Here is a 23,775-nt window from a genome sequence, read left to right as displayed (position 1 = left end):
TGCTTCCACACGTTCAGCGAGCCAGATCCTGCGGTCTGGCCGGGCTGCGCGCAGCACATGTCAGAGGCATGAGTCTGCTGAGCGGCAGCGACGGGGCTGCTTCTCCCCCGGCTCCGCGCCGGTCCCTGGGGGCCACCAGTACCACCAGAACAAAGCAGCCATGGGGACAGGCTCCAGGGGCTGGGGAGAGGTGAGGTGCCATGGTTGTCATCTCTGCTCAGCTGGGTCCGTGAGCGTCACCAGCAGCTTCAGCACCGAGCTGTCCTGCTGTGCTGCGTTACCCCATGAGCTCCTCCACGGGGGTGCTGACAGGTAGGTTTAGTGGTGCTGGTGTGAAGGACAAAATGTGCTAACAGTGGTCTTGGAAAGGCTGAGAAGGGGCTGAGCTCGAGCAGGAAAATCTTCTTTTGAGTTTTCTGATCACAGCAACTCTCAGTTATTAGGCAGCGAGAGCTCAGGAGGAACTGCGCGAGCAAAACCTGCTGGAGCTGGAAGCGGAGGAGCTCGGTGGTGGGGAGCGAATGGCCCCAGCAGGGGATGGAGCTGATGGTGCCGTGTGCGCGGCTCCATACTCGGGGCTGGGTGCTTGGGGTGGACAAAATACCCACTTGCATGGCTCCCTGGCTGTCCCGCAGCTAGCCTGCAGCCCGAGCAGGCAGGGGCTGGCCGCATACTGAATCGCAGGTTCCTGTTTTAAATCCCTTGCTCTCAAGGAAACGACCATGCTTGCTTGCCACGGGTGATTTTTTTATTTCATTATTTTTCCTGCTGACTCACCGCTCTGCTCTAGGAAACGCGGCATCCTGAACCTGCCCCTCGTGCCCTGCTTCTGTCTCGGTCTTTGGAGATGCTCGGGCTCTGGAGAAATGGGAGGCAGCATGGAGCAGGCAGAGACAAGCGTGCACACTTCAGTATTTTGGGGCTTGGTGTTTTCTCTGTGTGTTGTGGCAATGTGGCAAAGCAGAGCTGCTGCTCGGATGCTTCGATCTCCAAACATATATTGCAGCTCGCATTGAGCTTTCAACGCTCTGGAGATGTGCAGGGTGGTTCAAGGAAACGAGGAAGGGCTTGGCCGTTGTTGAGGTGAGCGTGCAGGAGAGAACAGTATTGGGGGGGGGGGGTGTGTCCAATTTCCCTGTCCACGATAGCTGGACACACTGTGAGGGTTGTATTTGATCTGTATTTTATCTTCTATATCGCAGCTGGCATGAGCAAGACTGGATGGAGGTGAACGATGCTGGGGTTTGGAGGGATGCTTGCTTAAAGACTACTTGTTATCTGCTTGTGCAGCAGCTTGGCTATAAGGTAGCAAATAAGGAAAGAAAAGAGTGGAAGGGGAAGGGCTGATGCTTCCCGAGCCCTGTGGGTGCATTTTTGGATGTGGGGATGCTGCTGAAGGCAGGGCTGGCAGCCGAGGGTCTGCCAGAGCTCAGGTACGATCACCAGCATCGCCAGGACTCAACAGCACCAGCAGCGACCCGGGATGTTTTATTTTGACGTAGGCCGATAATGCCAGGTTGGCCCCTGGCTTTCTGTAGGCTGCGATGTGAACACAGCTGAGCAAGCGGCTATCTCGCTCCATGAAGGAGTCTGAACTTGAGAGAAAGGCTCCCTTGGGGTTAAAAGTCCTTCTTCTGGATCCACGACCTACTTCCCGGACCCTCAGAGCATTTTTATGGGTCTCTTCCTTTCCTCAGAAGCTGGGAAAACCCCTACTGCGTGCTCTCCTCTCCTCCCTACCAGCGATATCTTCCTGTGCTTCGACTTCTCCCAGATTTGGACGCTTTCAATATCAGTTTTGATAAGAGCGGGTGAAAAAATGTTTTCAGGGAACTGCGATATTTCGGAAAGAGCTGTGTGCCTTCTTGTGGTGCCTGTGTGCAGGCGTGTGAGGGCAGACGCCAGCCTGGCTCCATCGAGGCCCTTTATGCATCGCTTGTAGCGGAGGACGTGGCTTCCGTGGGCATCCTGACTGCTGCTTGTCACGGGAGGCAGGGAGCGATGAGGCTCATGGCAGCGGTTCAGCTCCCTTGGGGAGCCACCGACCAGCCACCGGGACCAGCAGGGTTTTCCCGTGGGTGTCTGAGCCCCCTGCACCTTTTTGTGGTGGTGGTGGGGCTGGGTTTTGGCCCTCCCCTGGCTTTTTGTGGCTCGGTCCCGCAGGTGGGAGCGGGCATTGCGCAGAGCCGCGCGTTTCCCTGCCCACCTGGGGTGTTTCGCCTGCTCGCAGCATCTCTCAGGACGCCCACTGAGGATTAGGCATCCAGAGAAGTAGCTGCAGGGGAAATAAAAAAAAAATAAAATAGAAAAGACCGTCTGAGTCTGCCAAAGTATTTTCTTATTGGCATTCAGCAGCCTCGCCATAGCATGAAGAGAGAAAGAAAGGAGAACAGAGAGAGGAAGGAGGAGGCTTAGCCTGTCATGGTCTGCGTGCTTTCTTTTGTGAGAGCTCCTCTCCTCGCCGCGCCGGTGTCTGCGGTGGGTGGGAGCGGATGTGCCGATCCCCCCCGGGGGGGCTGCGGGGCCGGGCCCCCGCTCCTGCCAGCTCCCTTGGAGGGCAGCTTCCCCATGGCCTCCCCACGGCCTCCTCCCTGCCTCTCCTGCCCGGGGCCGACAGCTGGATTTCGAGCTAAAACGCGCGGCCGCGCTTCCCCCTTAGCGGAGGCACGTCCTCCCGGGTGGGCATCGTTACGCTCTGCTCGCTGCACACAGTTGTGTTCCCATGAGCACGCCTGCCTCCTTCTGTGGCTCGCTGGAGAAGGGTTCACGTGGTGAAATAAGAAATGCATTGCTCTGCTCCAACGCCTTGGCCTGCTTCCTTACGGTATCCTCTGTAGATAGGTGCTGTTTGCTTGCCTGGTTCGCAGCTGTAAGTGGTGCTCGCCCCGTCCAGGGCGATGCTGGCAGAGGTGAGCCTTGCTCTGGAGCTAGTGGGGAGGAAAGGGGCAGATCTGAAGGTGCTTAAAATGGGATAGAAAGTGCTCAGTGGGGAGGGTGCAGTGGGTCCTGCTGCTGTGCTGCCTGGGAGTTAAAGGAAATGAGGCAGAGCCCAGCCCTGGGGCTCGCACCACTAAGATTAAAGGTGAGGAAGTGCTTTCCTGGGCTGGGCTAATTGGGGCAGATTTGGCTGGCCCTGGGCATCCGAAAAGCCTGCGGGAGAGCTCCGGATGCAGGGACAAAATGAGGCAGGTGGAAGCATGGCTCGTTGTCCAGCAGCTTTGGCTGAATGTGCGGTTTGGAGGGGCTGGATTCAGCAAACAGCAGGGGGACGGCACCAAAGGGGAGCAAAGTGGGACATGGTGTGCCCCATGAGCCTCCTGGTAACATTTTATACCACAGGTCACATCGAGATTGATCACTAGATCTTGGTGAATTTCCCAGGGTGCTGCATGTTGCATCTGTACAAATACCAGAGTGCAGCAATTAATTAATAGTGGATTGCTCGCCCTGCAAGGTATTTCCAGCACTGCTTCTTCCTCCCAGCTCCTCTTTTTCCTCCTGTGTATTTCTCAGCCTCCTGTCTTTCCTGCTAAAATACCATCTTTGGCATCATTTGCAAGGACAGCTTGTTAAAAAGCTGCTGTATCTTTTGCAATATCCTGAGCTACCCTCTTGCAGCAAAACAGAATTAACACAACTGCAGGAGGCAATGGAGAGCCCATTGAATAAAGAGGTTTGCGGCGTGTGCCCTGGGCATGGCTGGTGGGATGTGTTTCCCCAAACCCTGGGATTACAAATTAGAAAATAGGGTGGAAGTCAATGTTGGTAGAAGGGCTTTTTGCTAATTCTCTGTTGCTATTAATCCATTTGAAGAGAGTCTCTGGTTGCTGATGAGAATTTGCTCAGACGGTGAGGAATGGCGTCTTGGTTTGGTTCCTCCCTGCCACCCACACCTGGCACTGAAGTGCTGTGATTTTGTTCCCTCAGAATGGGGTTGACCCCATTTCTGAGCTGAGAACCCCTCCTTCCATGCATGCCTTGGGCAATATGTTAACCAAGCCTCTCTTTGGGCTTGTCCTGTTGAATTATCTCAGCGACAGAGATGATGCTGAACAGATGCTAATACTGTCTGGATTCAAACCATAAGCAGAACGTTACCCAGTTGTATGAAAGTACCAACCCATATCTGGGGGGGTGTGCACTCGGTTTCCAGCCACGATTTACAACTGTAAAATGAAAGCTGATTTTCACCCTGTAAGCTGCCAGGCCTTAAGGTTACAATACTGCACGAGCAGCATCAGCCCCTAACTGTGACACCGCACTGTAAGGCTGCACGGCGCGGTTCTGTATTGATTATCTGTAAAATAAATTATGATGTTTGTAGTGCAGGTTTCTGACCCCGTGGTCGTGACCTTACAGCGATTGGTGAGACTTCCGACCAGCTGAGATCAGAACGGCAAGCGGCCCCCCAGCAATCAATAGGAAAACCAGTGGGGCTGGCTGGGGGGGCCTTTTCCAGGAATACTGTGCTGCATATGCGTGGTGCTGTTATCCAGGCGATTCTTTTGCAAACTTTGTCTCGAATTCCATGGGAAGCCCTGTCGGATTTTCCTGCTGCATGACAAGCTGGCGTAACTGCAGGGAAAGACAATATCATCAGCAAAGCTGATGGGCTTGGGGCTGGGCAGGGAGGTGTGGGGCTGTTGGGGTGATTTGTGTGGGGTCATCCTCGCTCCTGATCCCGCAGTGTGAGCATCGCGGTGATGCCTCTGCTGCTGCACCCCTGTGATCTGCAGGGGAAGCAAATAGATGGGAATAGTCTGCCAGAGAGGCAGAGGAGTTTCTTTCTGGCTGTTTATATTGAAAGAGTAGATAATATGAATTTAATTGCCCTTTGAATTTAGCAAACAAGAAAATGGAATTTACTTGTGTGGTTCTTGTTTCTGTCTGGGAGCCTGATTTCCCCGGTGCATGCCGTAGCGGTGCGTGCCAAGAGGCTGAGTAACGCCGGGTCAAGCAGCGGGTTTTTCTAACAAAACCTGCGCTAGCTCTGGCTGAGCTCACAGAGCTGTGACCTTAGCTGGGTGGCAGCCCAGGAAGGGGGGAATCTATAGGCATTCCCAGCCCGAATGGGGGGCTGTTGGTGCTTTTTCATTGCCACTGCCCACGTGCCGGTGCCTGCAGGGCTCCCACCCATCCCGCAGGTCCCCTTGCAGAAGGATGCTCGGTGAGCACAGGGATGGGGACATCTGGGATGAGGCACGGGGCTTTATGGCATCCTGGTGACACAGGAACAAATGCTGGGGTTTTGGAGGAAGGAACCACGGGGGAACCTCAGGCTTCATGGTAGAAGGTCCCTTTCTGGAGGCTGGTGGCGGATGCAGCGAAGTATGTTGGGTCTCCTTGGAATAGGCAGGCTGTGCGGGGCTGCAGCAGCCCAAACATTTGGTGCCTAATGATTACAATACCTCTTCCCCCCCCCCCCCCCCCCCCCCCCATTTAAAATGTTTCAAAAAGGATTTATATTCAGAAACTGTTGAGAATTGTTCCCTGAAAACAGGAAACCTGCAATGCAAGGTTGATTAGAAACAAACAAAACTTTTCCCGGCTCACCAAAGCAGAAAGGTAAGAAATTGTGTTTTTCCGGCATTTGCAGTGTCAAGATTTCCATGCAGGAGTACAACTAATAGAGATCAGTACAAATCTTGTATTAGAAAACAAACCATGCTTTCATTTCTGGCCCCAGGCTCACATGTTTGTTATATCTGATCCCGAAGGCAGATTGACAGTTTGGTTTGGATTAAATTCAACACATGGTTTGTACTGTACGTTTGATAAGGCTCAATATTAATCTGATTTTTTTAATGCCATCTTTAGTATATTAGCAGCAGAATTGTCCATCCGAGGAATATTTTTGCAGTGTAACCGTTGAGGAATTCATTTCTGGAGGGAAGATGAAATTACTGATTTTAAAAACTCTCAAGGTCCTATGTAAAGTTGAAACTCATTAACTCAGCTGAGCTTGACATGACCTGGTCAGGTTTCCAGCTATTTTATTAACTGATAGAGAGTGAGTTTCCTTTAAATATATTTGGAAAGGCAGCAGAGGGGGTGGCCGGCTCATTGGGAGGCATCAGAGCAGGTTTCTGTACTTTTCCCCCCATGCCAAGCACCGGCTCGTTGCTGTGCTCAGCTGGGAATGGAGATCCTTCCCATTTGCACCTGTAGGCTTGCGAGCTCAGGTTCTTTCTACTGCAAAGCCTTTTAAGCCCAAGTCATTCGTCATTGCTCAGCTCACTAGAAAGAAAGTGGGGGAAGGAAACATCCAAGATTTGGGAACGAGGAGGGCTGAACGAGAAGAGAAAAAAGGCAGGGGAGGAATTGCTTGTGGCCTTTGAAATCCGCAGTCAGCAGCTGTTGGTCTGGGAAGGCGGCTGCGAAGCTCTGCGCTCGCCCTCGCTGCAGGAAGCAGGAGCCCGCTGCGGCTAGTCCTGGGGCGAGCTCAGTCCCGCAGCTCGTGCTTGCAGTGGGGATGGAGGCTGGCCTTGTCTGCGTTCGTTTCAGCGAGTCGTGCCCGGCGAGGAGCCAAGGCCAGCCCCCATGGGTGCCCTCGTTTGGCAGCAGGGTGCTGTGTGCTGCCCGCAGCCGTCGGCACTGGTGAGCCCGAGGTCCCCAGCCTGATGCGGAGCGTGTCGGGCTCGTGTCCGCACAATCAGCGTGGCCCCTTCCTTCCCTGGCAGCCGAATGGTTTATTGATTTCTTTGGCCCTCTCGCCCCCACCTATTCAGAAATAATGACCCTTCCACCCCAACTCTAAATCATCCCAGTCTGGCTCACCCGTAAGCCCTCTAATCTTTTTGGGTTGTTGTTGGTATTTATGCTTGTGGAGGTTTATGATCTGTCGGTGCTGGCTGCTGAAATGCTTTATTTATCCATACTCTGGGCCACACAGGGAGCGTCCTTATTCTGGTATCATGTTCAGGATGCTGTAGTTAAGGTTTGTGTCAGCACTTCCATGCACAAACCTTGTTATTCAGGGGTTTTGCAACTCTGTGGAAAAGAAAACCAGCAACCTGGCAGAGGGAATGAAGGCTCAAAGGCGCAGATGAAAACCCAACAACCCACTGCCCATTTAGGGATTATTAGATGGGCAACCTCTTTCCTCGAGGAAAATAGCCAAAAACATCCTCCTCCTTTGGTTGGATTTTTTGAAAAGAAAACCCTCTTTTGTGTGCTTGTATTTGTGTCAGATGGGGAAAACACAGCGAGGTGAGGCGCAGACTGGAATCCTCCCCAGATACTTAAAAATAAACGTCCAGCCCATTCAGAACAAAACCAGCACACTCTGAACAAGTCGTCTGAGCGCTGCTGAAGGTGGAGCACTTGGAAGAGCACATCAGCTGTGTGTGCCTTGTCTCATTTGACTCATCCAAGGACTGGGTTCGTCAGGCAGAGTTGTAGAGATGCAGTACTCAGGGCTGCCTAGCTAGGTATCAGCCTGAAAAAATAGGAAGAAAAAATGAAAAAATAGGAAGAAAAAAGCCACTCCACTTTCAACGGAGCTTCCCTTTGCAGCCTCTTGGATTTCTAAGACACGGTTTACATCCCACCTCCGCACGGTGCCGTCCAGGAGCAGGATGTGGGGCAGTTAGCCAGGTTCCCATCTGATCTGCATGGGGCTGGTGGCCACAGAGGATGTGGCATGGCTGCTGCTGCGTGCCTTCACCCGGCCGCGTCCTGCCCGCTGCTCCCAACAGTAGGCAACACGCTGCGTAAGCCTGATTTATTGCCACGTTAGCGCGGGAGCTGGTGGGCTTATAAATTACTTGGAGATCTCTTGATAACAGAGGGAGCGTGGTATAAACAGGGGAGATAATAGAGCTTGAAAATAACTTTTGGGGAAAGCAAACTTTCTGTGCTGTTAGCAGATACGTGGTGCTGGCTGTGCTGGAGGAAGAGTGCAGAGTAGCCCAGGCAGGGTATTTTTTATTGCTCTCTCTTTATGGCTGATGGGTTTTGCAGGCAGAGCAGAGTTGATAACTCCGAGTAAAAAATGCCTGCATAGCCCGTTATCCCGAGGCAGCAGGCTCGGGTTTGCGTCGGGGGTGATTTGTTTAAGCAGACTTGCAAGCGGGAGCAGGCAGCGATAAATACCCTCGGGCTTCATCAGAAAGGAGACGCTGTGGCCGCAGGGCTTTAAAGGGAAGCCGGGAGCACCAAATACATGCTCCGTGCTGCTGTTAGCAGGTACTGAGCTGGCGTGATGGGCAGCACTAAGGTAGTGCTGCAGAGCCGCTTGTCTCACCTCTGGGACGGTGCCGGCAGGTTTTCGGTGTGCTTTGAGATGGCCTGGCCCTGGAGAAATGCTCTTAAATGGAAAAGGCGCTTGTTAGTGAAAATCAATTAAACTCCTTAAATAGAACTGGGTCTTCCCAGGTAAGTAGATTTGAAGAGATTTACTTAAAAGTAGTAACACATCTTCAAATGGAAACTGGATCTGTCCATCTCCTGCTTCAGCAGGGTTCCTGCAGGGATGTCTTTGGGGTTCAGAAAGCTCCGCTGTGCAGCACAGTTCATGGAATTGCTTTGTTTGCCTTGCGAAACCTTACAGCAAGATCAAGGCAAAATATCTCCCATACAAAGACGATGGAAACTTTGCATCTTATGTTTCAAATAAGTGAATTACTGATCAAAATCATCTCTGGAAAGCCCTGTTCCAGAAATAACTGGCAAGATTTTTGTAGATAAAGGTATTTCTCATGTACGCGGGCAGAGGGTTATGCGGGACAGACCCTAACATTGCAGGTGCTTGGTCATGGTAATGTGGGGAAAGGAAAAGGAAACTCGTTGGCAAGGTGTGTGGCTGAAACGGGTGCTCAGCTCCATGGCTGTGACTTCATAAATTGCAATTTATTTTTAGGTGAATTGCTGGCCTGCTCCACTTTTCACCCTGATTGTTCTTCCTTCAGTGTTGTCACCACAGGACCTTGCTTCATCCAAGTCCCTGGTGGTTGCATAGAGCTCCAGGGGCTGGCTCCTGCAGTGCTGTGCGGGGTCAGGCTGAAGAGGCTGCCCCCAGGCTGGGCATCCCCATCGGGCATTGACTTGTCTCTGAAAGAAATCAGTCCAGAGAGACAGGGCTTCTCTCCCTCAGTAACTAGCATCAGCCAGCTGGTATTCAGGAAACACACTGGGGCTGCTGTGCATTAACAGTTTCCAGTGATGCTTTGATGCTTTGGTAGTTTCCATAAAATGGATTTGATCCTTGCCTCAAACCTGCAGACACCTCCATTCAGAGTGGAGACAGCAGGAGTGGAGGTGATGCTCAGCTGCAGGCACCTGTAGGTCCCAAATGATAGACAACAGAAACTTGAAATGTACTGAGGGAAGGAGACAAGTTATGCGAAGGCTTTGGCATCTCAAACAGCTAATGTCAGCCAGTCCAAAAAGTAGGCATGAAAAAATAAAAACCGCATGCAGGCTGGCAGAGATGAAGGTAAGGCAGAAGGGAGGTATCGGCAGCACAAATATTAATTAGCTTCCCAGTGAAATGGCTCCTGCAATTCCAGAAAATCTCCTGATTGTCCTCCAGGTACTGTTAGATGAATTAACTCTCCCGTCCTTGCCCACAGCCATTTTCTTACATCCCAGCTCTGTGCAGATGCTGCCGAATCATGGGGTGACACCTGAGCAGGTCCCTTTCCACTTGGCACCTGTCCCATGTCAGGTCACTGTTATCTTGCCAGAATAAGCAGGAGTGGGACTGTCTGCAGCTTCGTAAAAGGTTTCCAGAGGAAATGCGATAGAGGAAAAGTGGCACAGGATAATTCGATAGGGTCTCCAGCATCCTCACTGCTGAATCAGCAGAGAAATGGGAGCTGTGTGCTTCTGGAGAAGCCACCTTTCATGTGAGATAGGTGCTGGTGGCTAACAGCTGTCTCCTTGGGCAGTAGCTCCCATCTCTGTTTCCTTTGTAAATTCAGTAGAAAAAGGAGTTCTGGAAATGCTGCCCTAAACTCGTGTGTGCTGTCGGCAGTTGCCATGCTTTACCCTAGAGGGAGTTGCTTTTCTGCAGTGGGAGCAGGGACCTGTGTGTTCCTTGGACGATGTCAAGGGACTGGGATGAAAGGAGCTACCTGGGTAAACACCAGATCCCTGCTGCTGTGCTGCCACTGCAAATATTTATTTCTTTTCTGGGGAGATTGGTCTCTGGTGATCGTCTGTCTCCTCCTGACAGTGGTGTTTTACTGAGCATCACTTGGATTTCCCATGTCTTGGGCTTTTGCTGCTGTTTTCGTGGAGGTCCCAGTGGGGCTGGCATTGAGCAGAAGAGCCAGAGATGTTACTTCGGACCCGACAGGCTTGTGCTTTAAAGAGTCACTGTAACTCCTACGGGGGGATGACTGCCTTTTTCCAGGGTGATCTGACCTGTTTCAGGGTAGTGTGTTTGGGGTTTCTTCTCTTTACTGCTGCAGAACAGCAGGCCGCACAGGTTTGTGGCTGGAGCATCTGCCCCAGAAAGACGTGCCTGCTGATGGAGGGAAGGAGAGAAAAGGTCAGGACTGTTTCGAATTCGGCATTTTTTTCAGGCTACATGGGTATCATTTGAAGAGATGAACAAATTGCTTTTAAGTATTTTTAGTGGGGTGTGTGCGTAGCTTTTGTCCCAGAGCACCCTGCAGGGAGGACTGCCCTGGTTTCCACCTCAGCCTGCTGGTGTGGCCAGCCCGGGCTCCTCCGCTGCTGTGTGCCAAAAGGGGCGCAGCAGCTGCTCGAGCCAGGCACGTATTTGGGGCCATGCGGCCAGCAGCACCCTGGGATGGGCAGCGGGGCAAGGGCAGCCCTGTTGTTGTTGTTTTTGCCTTTTGTAGAGATGCCCACACTTTTTGCAAAGGCACTCCCTGTTGTTTGGGGGCAGACGTTTGCTGCTTCTGGGTCTGCTTCAAAATCGTCTCCTTCGTGGCTCCTGGTGCAGGTGATGTGTGCTTGGGCTCAGGGGTTTCTGTGCTGCTGCCGTGCTGGGGACCAGGTTTGCTTTTTGAGTGTGTTTTGGGCTGCAGAGACTTTGCACTTTATTCTCCAGGTTTTGTTTTTTGAATGCACGTTTCAACTGTTCAGAAATGCTAAGAGACAACTACTTGCAGCAGTCTGAACTGCTGGATAGTTTTCATTCCTGCGTATCAGGGCAGTTTATTTCAGCTTGAGTATTTTCTCCCTAATGAAAAGAATTTTTTTGTTGTTGTTAAGTTAGCAGTTAGGCAGTTGTAGTATGGCAAGCTCCCCGAATCCAACTGCTAGCGTTGCGGATCCAGGATTTCAGAGGTTGACTGAGGCTGTTTTGCAAAGCCTTGTTACTGTTTTCTTTGAAGCAGTAACCATGCCATGAAGGAGGGCTGCTCTGGTGATGGCAGGGGGACACAAGCATGAATCTACTTCCAAAAAATAAATCCTGGTGCTAGCAGCAAGGAGCGGTGGCAGTAGCACAGAGCCATGGGTCACTCATGGCCCCTGCAGAGCCTGAAGCATGTTGCCACTGATCAGCCAGGAGCTTCAGCTCGCCGAAGTGGCAGTGCTTCTGTTGTCTCCCATGGCTAAGGTGACAGTGTCATACTGTGTCTTGCTCACAAGTCCCACGGGACCCACTTGCAGTGATGTCCCTGGCGCTCTGAAAGCCAATGCAGTTGGTCTGAGCTGGGAATGCAGAGTGTGTGGTGAATTAATGAATACCTAAACTTCCTCCTGAGTAGAGAGTGCACCCTGTGGAAGGCACGGTGGGAAGGTGGGAAATTGTTTTGGGTTTTGTTTTGCCCTCATTGAACTTGCAGGTGTCGGAAATAACTGTGGTGAAGCTGCAACAATGGGAGCTTAGCTATTCCCCAGCAAAACCATCTGGGGAATAATTAAAGCAGGAGATTTCAATGCTAAAGGGGAGTACTTTGGAAAGCTCAGGCTTGTGAAAGCAGTGATTTTTGCAGATCAGTACTGTTGGGAAACCTGTTGTAATGTAACGCGTCCTCTAGAGCCGATCCTGTCTTCTCTCCAAGGGCTACATGGCAGAGGCTGGGTTTAATCTGCATTGTGGGAAGCATCCAGAGCAATGTAAGTGCAGTGAGGTCATGGTCCTGGTGACATTTAAGGGCTTCAGCTGGCACCAGAATTTGGGTTGCCATGATCACACCCTCTTCAGAATGAAGAACTAGAGTCACTTAACAAATTCGTATTTCAGGCTTCCACCTGCAATGTGGTGAATCTATTTTTTTTTCCTAGAGAACCTAATTGCTATGAACGATGCTCTGAGCTGCAGAGCTGAGCCCCTGCAGATCCACCTGGGTGCACGGAGTCCTGCAGTGACTCCTCAGAGCCAGCCCTTGCCTGTGACATCTCGGGGAGAGGCGATGCCAGAGGGAGGACAGCGCAGGCGGACTTGGTTTTAACGTCCCTCGCTGAGATCTTCCTTGTGCTCCGTTTTCACGAAGCAGCCCGGCTGCCACGAGCTTGTGCAGCGTCAGGTCGGACCTGTCGCTGCTGACCTTCCAGCAGGGAAGGCTCCCTCACAAATGCTGGGCAGCAGCTGCTGGAAGGCAACTTTCTGCCAGTAACAGTGGAAGTCAGGAGGACCACCCAGTTCTGATAAGGGCAATTTAGAAAGGAAGGAGAAGATTGTGAAAAGAGGGGCAAAGGGGCACAAAGGAGGGGGGGGGGAAAGAACAAAATGAAGATCAAGACCGCTGTTAAACACACTGCCTGCGAGGGAGGTCTCGATCGTGCCTTTTCTAATCTAGAGCCAGCAAGGATTGTATTAACAGCTTCAACGCCATGGAACAAATTAATCCCTGATGTAATTGAAATCGGTGAGGTCTCACAATAGGTGAGTTTGACCCAGTGGGATAGAAATAGAACAAGTATTGGAATGAAGTAGTGAAATGAAGTCACACTGTTAAGACACTGGTATTTCATTCCTAGAAACAAAGGCCAGACAAATGCAGAGAATACACGGCTCTGCTGGGCATGGTTGAAAGCTGCTCAATAATATCAAGCTTTGAAGGGATATTTCTGTGCAGGGAGGAAGTACATAGGAGAGATATAACAAGCATTAGAAAGAAAGACAAAGAAAGAAAGGAAGAAAGAAAAAGCCCTGCTTGCTCATTGACTGATTGATAGCTGTAGTAAAATTAAGACCAGTCCTGAATTTGAAGAAGAAAAAATTACAACTGGAGAAAAATAAAAAGTTAAGGACTGAATTGTGTTTCCAGAGAATCTAGTTATGGTAAAAGGCAGTGTCCTGCGGATAGCCATGTGGTTGAGATATACGGGAATGGTTTGCTTTGGTTAATGGAGGTAATGGGAACTGGTCCCATGGGGAAGGAGGTTCCTTATGGTCCTGGTAGCTCAGTGAGCAGGAAGCTGTCTTGATCCCTACGGCACTGCCACTCTGTGGCACAATGCAGGCTACTGTGGAGGGAAGGGTGGATGCTGGAGGGGTGGGCTTACCCTTGCATATGGTTGAGCTGCTGCTCTCGGTAATTGTATTAATAATGTCACTCGCGTTGCGGGCAGTGACCTGGTTTTGAATTGGTGAGAACAGGCAGATGGAGGTAGGGATGTGGAGGATGCTGCTGGTGGTGTCTGTCTGACAGAACTGCACTGCAGCATAACTTGGATGCTGAGCTTTGCTCCGGTGGCAGCACTGGCTGGAGAGGCCTGGTACTGCAAGCCTTCCCAACCCTTCCCTTTCCTGGTTTTACACAGTGTGGCTGTTCCTTTACATCATTAATCAAGGCTGAAACCCTGTTCTTCCCCAGACCGAACCATTTCCCTGGGTGGAACAAGTTTAAAATGTCACCATCTAGCAAACGGTGCGTTTTCACAGTCCTGGCTGAGATTCAGCCCATCATCAAAAGGAGAAGCTTGGTTTTCTCGAAGGCATCATCATCTTTCTCTAGAAAGCGGCCAAGTACTCAGTGATAGGCCATAAAACATTTGCTTCCTCAGGCCCTCTCAGGTTCCATTTTTTTGGCACTTCCTCATGGTTTTGTGCTGCACTCAGCAATATTGCCATCCGTCATTGGGTCGATGGGCACTTTGCTTTCAGACGGGCAGAGGACACCGAGGAGGGGCAGCCGGGCGGTTTGGCCGAGCCATGGCTGTCTCCCCTAGGAGCTGTGTGGCTAGGAGGGATGAAGGCCCAAGGAGATTTAACATACAGCCTCTCCCATTGTGGCAGGCAGCTCTCTGGAGACAGCGAGGCTAAAACTGCAGAGCAGCTTTTGGACCCCCACATATGTGGCACCCTGCCGGGCCGCGCGTCCCCCCTTCCAGGCCCCAGCCATTCTCCTCATGTTGTGGTCAGGGCCTTGGGGGGGGGGGGGGGGGGGGGGGGGCAGGAATAGAAAGGTGGAGGGGACCCATGCATATGGCAGGTCACTGCCACAAACCACCGACACGATGCAGCTGTGCAAACGGCCAGGGTAGGCCAGGCGTGTGCAGTGGAGAGGGCCTGTGACTGCGCTGGATGGTGGCGAGAGCGCGGTGCCGAGCACCAGGCCCTGCTGCGGGCGGGAGCTACTCTGGGGCGGGGGTTGGCATGGGGTGTGGGCCTGGGGCGGTCGGCGAGGAGAGCGGGCGAACACGGCCGTACTTGGCTTTCTTCCTTCCCCAGCATGGCGAAATGAAGGCTGGGAGGAGAGCGGAGAAAGGGAGCAGCCTGAATGCATCACAAGGAGAAGCGCAAGGGGGAAAAGTGTTGTTCAAGCTCAAGGACGCTGTTGGTACAAGAATAAATAGACGTAAACTGGACGTAAGTACACAAGTTAGAGAATTATGACATAGAGCATTAGGAAAGTCTGTTTCTGAAATAGCCTTATATGGAAACAACCTCCCCCCCCCCCCAATGGTTTATAACTCAATTTGTGAATGGGCTATGCAGTGATGTGGCTCTTGTGAATTTAGATCATTTGGCATTTGGGTTTTAAATAGGACATTCATGTTTTCACCAAAGAACAACAACCCCCCCCACAAAAAACACCACCACAAAAAAAAGTCAAGTACTTTGTAAGCATCATGGGTCTTTTGTGGAGTTTGGGAGTCTTGTGTCTGTGTTGTTTGAACAACCAATTCCTTGGTGCACCACGTTGCCCTTTCTTACTGGGCATCCTGTAGGGTACATGGGCATCGTTCAAGGTGACATCTGCCAAGACTGAGAGTGACTTAGCTTTTTCGAGATTTATTTTCCAAGGAAAAGTTACTGTTCTGTGAATAGCAGAAAGAAGTCACTTTGTAAAACAACAATGAAACAAAAGTCTAAATTATTGTGTTATTGTGAAAGGTTTACATAACATTTGTGCAATCCTGGCAGTGTTGTGTCATAGCCTCTCTCCTGTTGGATGCACAGAGATTTGCTCTGAAGTGCCCTCTCCCTTTGCTTAGGGTTCCTGCATGGGGCAGTTTGTTAGATTAATTTCCAAATGTGCTTCAAAGCACAAAGAACTGAGTACGTCAAAGCAGTCCACATCCGCTTATGTCTTGCTTCGAACCGGGCTGTATAATGTGAATGTAACAACATCCTGGCTGTGGATTGACTTTGCAGTTAAGAAGAAGAAAAAGCAGCAAATAAGGAGGGCATTATGTTTCGCTGTATGTCAAAGAATGACTGTCGTGGTGAGCTAGCAAATCTCGTAATTGGCATAGAGGAATTTTGCCAAAGTCATGGAAGCAAAGCGGTTTATTACTTGCCTTTGCAGACTTGAGAGAGATCTGTCTTGGATATCCTCTTGTTGACCTTATTAAGTTAACTTTCATGTGTTCAGAAGGTCACGGAGAAAATCATTAATATTAGGTTGATTTGATGGCTGAAAGGTAATAAGTATTTCCTGCTTATCAGATTGGGTTTTGAAAGGACTTTGAGTTGCTTGATTTGTTTATCTTCTGAAATCAGTAAGGCCCTCAGTGAGAGGGATTTTGTATTTCTAGTTCAGTTTGGGGAATGACATATGGTTTGCTCTCTGATGAGGCTTGGAGACTCTGTACGATAGAAAGCAAAAAATCAGGAAATTCTGAAGTCCAGCTCCCAGCTAATTTGGCCATGCTGTGGGCCTTGGACTTCTAACGCTGTAACGCTTTATGACATGAACAATAACATATTAACATTCCCTTTTACCGGAAAGCTAAAAATAGAAAATGAGGAGTGTGCAGAGGTTGGTTGAATGGAAAGCCAAATCCTGTAAACATGGTTTGGCACTGTAAGGATTTCATTGACCTTGGCAGGGCTTTGATTGCTTGCAGTTCAAAACAACGTGGTGGTGTTTTCAGAATTGTGGCATGAGCTTGTGTAGGACTAACATCACGGTGCTGCTGTCAGAGGCTTTTGTGATTCTTGACTGTTTCTTGGATTACTTAATGCTGAAACTCTAGGCAGCATCAGCAAAATTGTCTTTCCCTGCCCTCCATCTGGGATTTAACAAATATGATAGTCATTCTTTAAGCTGATGGATCGTTGTAAAGTTATTTAAAATGAAATTCAGTCATTGTTTGAAAGCCATTCCACAAAAAAGCACTGAAAATTTCCCACTGTAGTCTGTCAGAAGACGGATTAGACGTTACTTCTAGTTTCTGTGACTGAGTAGGAGTCAAGACTAAACGGACCTACCTTGAATGCTTGGGTAGGTAAAACAGAAGAAGCAAAGAGAAGGGAGAGCTGCTTATTTTCAGAAGTGCACATGTTTCTGGTGAGGCATTTTAGATGCATCAGTTGCTTGAAGTGATGCTTTTTTTTGAAATGACTGCTATTTATTCCCTTGCATAAACTTCTGTTTTGCCAACTGTATTTCTGGTATGCTGTTGTAGCTGTGTATTATTGCTGAAAAATGTAGTGATAAATAAATGGATGAACTGTTTGGAAAGGAAAATAAAAGAAGAATACAAATGAAAATGAATGTGATGCTGTTAGATTTTGCAGACTATAAGCAGCAGGCAGAGAACTAGATGGAGCTAAATGACACCTGCTATTTGGAGATGCTGAAGTTGTCCTCCATAGGCAGTGAAGGTCCATACCTGTTGAATAGATTTGCAGAATAGACCACAATACAATGCCAAATAGCAACAAAATGCTGGAGGAGATAAAGTAATGTAAGAAATCATTTTCTGTTCCAAGAGAATGTAAGTCATGTTCCTGGTCTGGAGCTAGAAGATGCAGTCAGCTGTTGATTTTGGGGACCTGTTGTGCTGAACTTTGGATCTGTAGGTTTGCTTCTACGGGCAGTAAGGGTATTTCAGCAGTTCTGATCTGGTGTTGCAAATTTACTTTCCTGCTGGCATGTAACACTGCTGGGTGCCCCCCAGACGGCTCACATGCAGGTGCTTGGCCCAGGGCCTCATCTATGGTTTGTTGAAGCAAACGGAAAAGCAATGGTAATTTCCAGGGAGTTCGGTTATATGCTTTTTGCAGGATCTGCAGTTACAAGGTGGTTAGTGTGGATGATCAGATTAAAAGGCAAAAGTGGTCATTTTGTGTATAATGTTTTCTGTGCAGTAATAACACATTAATGGTTTTTAAAAAAAGATTTCATTTTGCTTGGGTGAATACAACTCAAAGCCCTAAAATTTTAAAGTGAGGCTAGAACTTGAAGACATTATTTGTTTTTGTGTGGTTGTGATTGTTACAAAAAATATATTTGGGGGGGAATGGACTTGGTTTTAGGTGACTTTCTTGAGTGAGTGCTGGCGATCAGTTACTGAAGGAGGCATATGTTACTAATTTTTTTGAGATTTATGAAGGAGAACCACTCTTATGGTATATATAAATGGACCTTCTTATCTCAGTAAAGTTAGCTGCTTGAGGGAGTATACTCTTTAGGGCAGGGAAACTGTGAGAATGGATTGCAGCAATGATCAAATTGGTTTTATCTCATGAAATCAACACTGCATGAAATTTTATTTTAGAATATTGATACTCTTTGCTGTGGGCCAGATGCAGCCCAGGCTGGCACAGCTAATTCACTTTGGCTATGCTCCAGCAGAGCATCCTGTTTCAACAAAGTGATTAAGCATGTGCTTATCTTTAAGCACACAGCTAAATCCCAGCGATTCACTGCTTCTCTGCATCAGGGCTTCTTGACCAGGGGGACAGGTCAGCCACAAGGAGAGAACTTGCATCTCCACCTTCCTTTTTCAGGATTTCTTCCCCTGCTTTAGAGCTAGGCCTGTTACTAGAGAGGCAGAGTGATGCAGGCCTGGGCGGCCCTGCTGGCGGGCCTGGTGTCCCCAGCTGATCCCTGCCAGGCCAGCTGGCCCTGCTTCAGGCCACTGCTGTACTTGGATGAGCTGCTGGGTGCTGGAGTTCAGCTGCACGGCCAGCTAGGCCTTCAGTCGGGGGAGCCCTGTTCTGGGGAGAAAGAGTTGACTTCATCCCACTGCATAAAAGCTTACCTTCTTGTGCTGGGAGGAAGCGCTGTATTATCTGGTCGTTGTGCTGTACCATGCAGGAAAGTTGTGACAAACGTGTTTGGAGCCGTTTGCAGCACAAGGTGGCTCCACGGATGGCCCAGAGGCCACGTGTGCACTTTGGCTACAGGCTGGGGCCTTCATGGTGCAAGTGCTTGAGCTCTCAGGTGAACGCAGCTCATCTCTTCTAGCGAGAAACCTCTTAATAAGGTTGCTTTGGCAAGTTAAAATCTGTCTTTCACTGAAAGACATTGTGTTAAATGTGGGGACTTGGTCGGACTGGTGACACGGGTACGGTCAGGGATGATCAGGACCTTTGATGCTGGTCCTGGGCCTTGTCTTGAGCAGGCCCCAGAGCTTCATCCCTGTGAATTTGTGGGAAAGGGCTTAGGGATGAAAGCTGTTAGGTATGGATGGGGAGACCAGACACAGCAAAGGAAAAGTGTGGGGATGATGGTCCACCCCAAAGGTGTTTCAGTGCAAAGAGACAATTAAAACATGTTTTGGAAAATAGATCGCCTTTTCTATTTGAAGTTTCCAAGAAAGCAAAACAACCATCCCTTCCCCCTACTTCAAATCCCACCTGTTTTGTTTTTTCCTAGAAAAAATGTGAAATTCATTAACATGTGGTGAAAGCAATGTAGCGACGTCATCTTGATTTAAAATCTGTTTTAAATCTTAGAATGGCGAAGCCAGAATCTTAACTGCAAATAGCCTTGCTTTTGTGGGTACGAGGCAGACTGTTGACATTATTTGAACATCTCTATTTTTAGTAGGTCAGCATCCTTTGTAACAATATTATTTGAAAAGAAAGCAAGAAGAAATGTAGGAAGAAAAAAAATAAATTAATATTATTCATGTTAAAAGCCAAATCCTGCTTGCTTTACTCAGAGGTAGCTCTGGTGACTCTAGAGAGGAAAGTGAGCAGAGCTTGGCTCAAGCAAAGGATGAGAGCTCTGCTAGCCTCATGCCATGTCCTCTTGGCAGGTGCAAGGGATAGGCATGCTCTTGCTTCTTGTTGTGCTGTTTTCTGGGAGTGGGAAATGTTGCTACTATTAATTGTGTGATTCTTGCCCATCACTTCTGTCATCCTGCTGAATGTCTGTTTAGACACAGCATCACCTTGAATCTTCTCTCTGCAGCCTATGTGTCCAGCTCCTGCAGTCTCCTTTTGACTTCTGACAGTAAAATAAGAGAGTTAAATAGGTTTCTCTCCTAGGACTTGGGATTCAAATAGCATAATCCCAGCATTTAATAAGGGCAGCAAAGGCAATCCTGTAACATCCCTGTGAACCTCATTGCTGTTGCCACCGTATTGAATATAATGTTTTTGTTTGGGTTGCTTAGTGAAGGTCTGGTGCTAAGCAGCACGGCCAGCCTGAAGTTTTCCTCCTGCTGCTGATCTGTGTGTCTTCTTGCTAATTGGAAAAGCTAAAAAGTTCTTTTGAGGTTTTGACTTTTAGGGAGTATTTGACTATTTGGCTCCGAAGTACTTGCTGGTATGAGATGACAGATGTAGGAGGCTTAAGAGGGACTATTTTCTGTGCTTTGACCACTTGCTCTTATGTGTTTTAGCCCAGAACGGACCTGTACAAGGATTTATTGACCCCTTTTCATTTGCATCACCAGCTCCATCCACCCACTAATATATCAGAACATTGTTGCTTCCAGGCTAGAAGGACAAGCATGCTGTAGCTGGAATGTGTTAGGAGTAGAAGTAGTAAGTCCTGCTAGGAACAAGTGTCATTCCTTTGCCAACCTAGGTAACATTAAATTCCCGCATGATTCTTACTTCTTGTGGATTTCATCTCTTACGTGCAAGTGGTACATAGCATTAGAACTCATCAACAATGAGTAAGCTTTGAACATTATTTGTCACGGTCAAATTAAAAATTGCCTGTTGTGTGGTAGTGTTCTTGTGTGCTTCTCAGTAATATTTTGCTGTTTTTGGTTTCTGAATGATTTATTATACTGTGAAGGGAGTCTGTCACCAAAATATTGTCTATTTGTTGGATTTGTATGGGCAGCATGGTCACAGTGGTGCAAAAGCTCTCAGGGCAGATCGTGGAGTGATTTCTGGTCTTTTGTGTTGTTTGGGTGTGAAGTGCTTTTGGGTGTGTGCTGCTGAGCCTCCCAGTCGGGAGGGCCTTCTTGAGAGCATCTTGGTTGCCTGGTCCCCTGACCTTGGGCAAGCTGGGATGGGTCTAAAGCAAAAGCAGGAATCCTGTTTCAGTGTTTCTTGGGAACCGTAAGTTGAGATTGGAAACAATATCTCCAGAGAAGGGCAGATGTGGCTGAGAAGGTTTCTTGTAATATTTTAAGGCTGTAGTTAACTAAGGTTAATTTAATCTATTGGCCAGAAAAAACACAGGAAGAGGCTCAAGTGCCCAGAACCCCGCTGGTAATGACCTCTCTGCTGGACGTGTCAGTTGTGCTTTTGCTGGTCCAAATGATCTCTCCCTGACTTGGAGTGGACAAAAGATGCAGCAATCGACCTTCAGCAGTGATCAAGCTTCACTAAAGCAAAGCTGGCAACAAACTTATGCTGAAGAGGGCCCACAAACAAATGGCACTTTTATCATACTAGATTTTATGCCTGTGTGTAGCTAGAATCCAGTCTACTAACTTCAGCATAAATAGGTTTTTCCCTTGACTTCTTCCCTGCCATTAATCCACGCAGCTGCTAAAGGTGAAGCACAAATTTTCTGAAATGGAATTGTCAGTCCCCTTTCTCCCATACATGTCTGCGTAACTTGGTAGAGTCTATGCATATGCAAAAGCGAGCCTAATTTATGGTCAGTGTGGCTGACCAGGATTAAATCAAAGCAAGACCGAGCAGAAGTTTTTACTCAGAAAACCCCCCACAGTTTGATTGTAAAAATCCAGGTTTGGTTTACTGTCTAGAGCCAGCTCTGGATAGAATTACATTTTGAGTGCCTGATACCACGGCCTCGACTGTCAAGTGAAGGCCAGCCAAATCTAAGTCGTCTTGCGCCATGTGCCCTTTGGCAGGTTGATGTGTAATCTTTCTATCCAAGATGCTTGTTTTGTTTCATAGTTTATTCTGTTCTCTTTCTCCCCCACCCTCCCTCCCACTTTCAGATGTTTGTTGCCGAGGAGAATGTAGATTTTCGGATACATGTGGAGAACCAAACGCGAGCAAGGGACGATGTGAGCAGGAAGCAGCTCCGGCTCTATCAGCTCTACAGCAGGACAAGCGGGAAACACATCCAAGTGCTGGGCAGGAGGATCAGTGCCAAAGGAGAAGACGGAGATAAATATGGTAAGAATATTTACTGGGATCCCCCAGACTCCAGTTCAAAAGCTTTAATTCACTATGTTGGCCTGAGAACCTCATGGGAGAAAAATGAGAAGAGCAATAAAATGCAGAGGATCACAGGGAAAAACAAAACAAACAAAAAACAACAACAAAAAACCTTTTCAGATTAAGAACATGGAATTTGCAGTGCTAGAGCAGCTGTCAGCTCAGTTCCCAGCTGCGGGCAGTTCCCACAGTACCATAATGCCCCAGTTTATGAGTGCGTGATGGTGCTTGAAGACAAAATTCTTTTTCTGCCTATCAGATGAGCTTACAGTTTGTCCAGTGTAATTCATAAATGATACTGAGGTTGGCGACTTGGAATGTTTTTTCCCAATGAACTCGGGCCCTGGGCTTAGCAACTTGGGAGCTGTGGTTATGACCTGGGCTTGAGTTTGGATGAATCCCATTGCATGAATGAAGCGTCCTCTCATCTTTCTGGGTGTGTGTGTTTGCTTTGAGCTGAAATTAAGCAGACTTTTGAGCTTTGAGTGCTTAAGTTGAATTTTGGGGCATGTAGATCCTGCAGAAATGCAACTAACTTGCACAGGCTAGCAGTATGTTCAACTATTTTTGTCTTGATTTGCACATAAGCATTATGATAGAAATGCCTCCAGGAGAGTGTACTATGCAAAAAAAAAACACAGCTCTCTAATGCTGGTACATTTGGAGATGGCTTTGGCAGAGGTATTTTGCTCTAGTTGTTTTAGGCCTGAATGACTGTTGTTGGAAGGGTTTCAGGGCTGTTTTGAGAAACGGTCCTTTTTCTCTTACGGACATACAGTCTGTATGTGTCACTGCAGATGTGTTCGTATGTGTTGGCCGGTGTGCACATGTCACGTGAGGTTGACTTCATGTGCAGTGCTGGTGAGGTGGAAATGGGGTACGATGAAGGGCAGGTCAAAATATGGGAATTGTTATTCCCTCAGGGAACTTTGGACAGGATGACATACGGTCCGTGCCTGTCAGCGGGGTAGCTACTGCCATGCCAACATGTGCAGAGCTGTGCCACTGGAGGTGTCAACTAGAAAGTACCTGACTGCTGCGAAATGAGCCCCCAAAGCTGTTCTGCAAACTCACCCAGTCTCAGGAAAAGCCCTGCCATGAGGGATCTTCAACCTTGTCTTTTGTCATTCCAAAATTTTCAGAGAAAACAGGAGTGCAAAGTGCCACTTGGCTGCTAATTATTGTGTCATTTTATTACATTCATTCTCTTAAGGTTTGATATGTAAACTAGTTGCTGTGTGCTAGCTGCTAGCTTCCCAGGAAGCGCTCCTGCCCGCAGTGAATGTCAGGTAACGTGATGCAGTTTGCTTCTCCATGAAAGAAGGCAGCATTTACAGTGGGGTGCAGCAGGGAAGTGTGCCCGTGAGCAGCTGACAAGTGCTAATTTATGTGTCAAAGCCCATCTTGTCCCCTTCATACATATGCAATCATGTCTGAACAACAAATCCTAGCGCAGGGGAGTGCTCGTGACCAGTGGAGAAGCCACACAATTGTAGAGCCTTACATTTCCAGTCTGAGGAGCTCTGCAGTGTGCACATTGCTGCTCGCCACCAAATCCTCTCTGCTCCTGGTTGCTGGCATCCTTCTAAAAACCTGATGTGTGCTGACTGACCGCTGAGGCCATTTGCTAACACCCCTGCCTGCTCCCTCCCCCTCTCCTACTAATAAAACTCCTTGATGTGTCAAGCTGCAAAGCCTCCCCATTTCTAGCCATGCTGAAAGGTTATGGAAATCTGTTCATCATCTTGCTTGGCACAGGAACACTTAGAGCATGATAATCGGGGAGACAGTGAGGTGGGGCATGGAGGTCCAGGATGTGACCATGCAGAGCTCCTAGCTGTGATAATGAAGGGGGGAGAGATGTCGGAGTTACTGAAGTGAGAACCATCTGTGTTACAGCCAAAACTGGATACAAAGGCAATGACACAGGATTCATTATGTGCTGGGAACCCCTCCCCCAGAGGCATTATTATGGAGTAACCTTTGATCAAGACCAGAGAGAGGCTTAAACCAGGTCTGGGGATCTGAACAGTTGTGAACTTTTGATCCAAATCTGTGTTGCTGGTCAGAAC

At 48.7% G+C, this 23,775-nt stretch overlaps 1 protein-coding gene across 4 annotated transcripts in view; it reads left to right on the top strand.

Annotated features, from left to right (window-relative positions):
• Positions 1-23,775, top strand: part of FGF18 (fibroblast growth factor 18) — a 72,043-nt gene that overhangs the window by 4,483 nt on the left and 43,785 nt on the right. For 2 of the 4 annotated variants that reach the window (XM_083798693.1, XM_083798692.1), the window contains 2 exons: positions 14,600-14,737; positions 21,481-21,661. In XM_083798693.1, the coding sequence (XP_083654819.1) occupies positions 14,600-14,737; positions 21,481-21,661 (319 nt within the window). Of the gene's footprint in view, positions 1-1,103; positions 3,083-14,599; positions 14,738-21,480; positions 21,662-23,775 lie in introns of those variants that run through there. The other 2 variants (XM_083798694.1, XM_083798695.1) reach the window with 2 other exon arrangements.

This window comes from Anser anser (assembly GCF_964211835.1).
Source record: "Anser anser genome assembly, chromosome: 14".
In the NCBI taxonomy this organism is placed as follows: Eukaryota; Metazoa; Chordata; class Aves; order Anseriformes; family Anatidae; genus Anser; species Anser anser.
The sequence above is the reverse complement of the archived record's forward strand: the minus strand, read 5'-3'. Positions and strand labels throughout refer to the sequence as shown.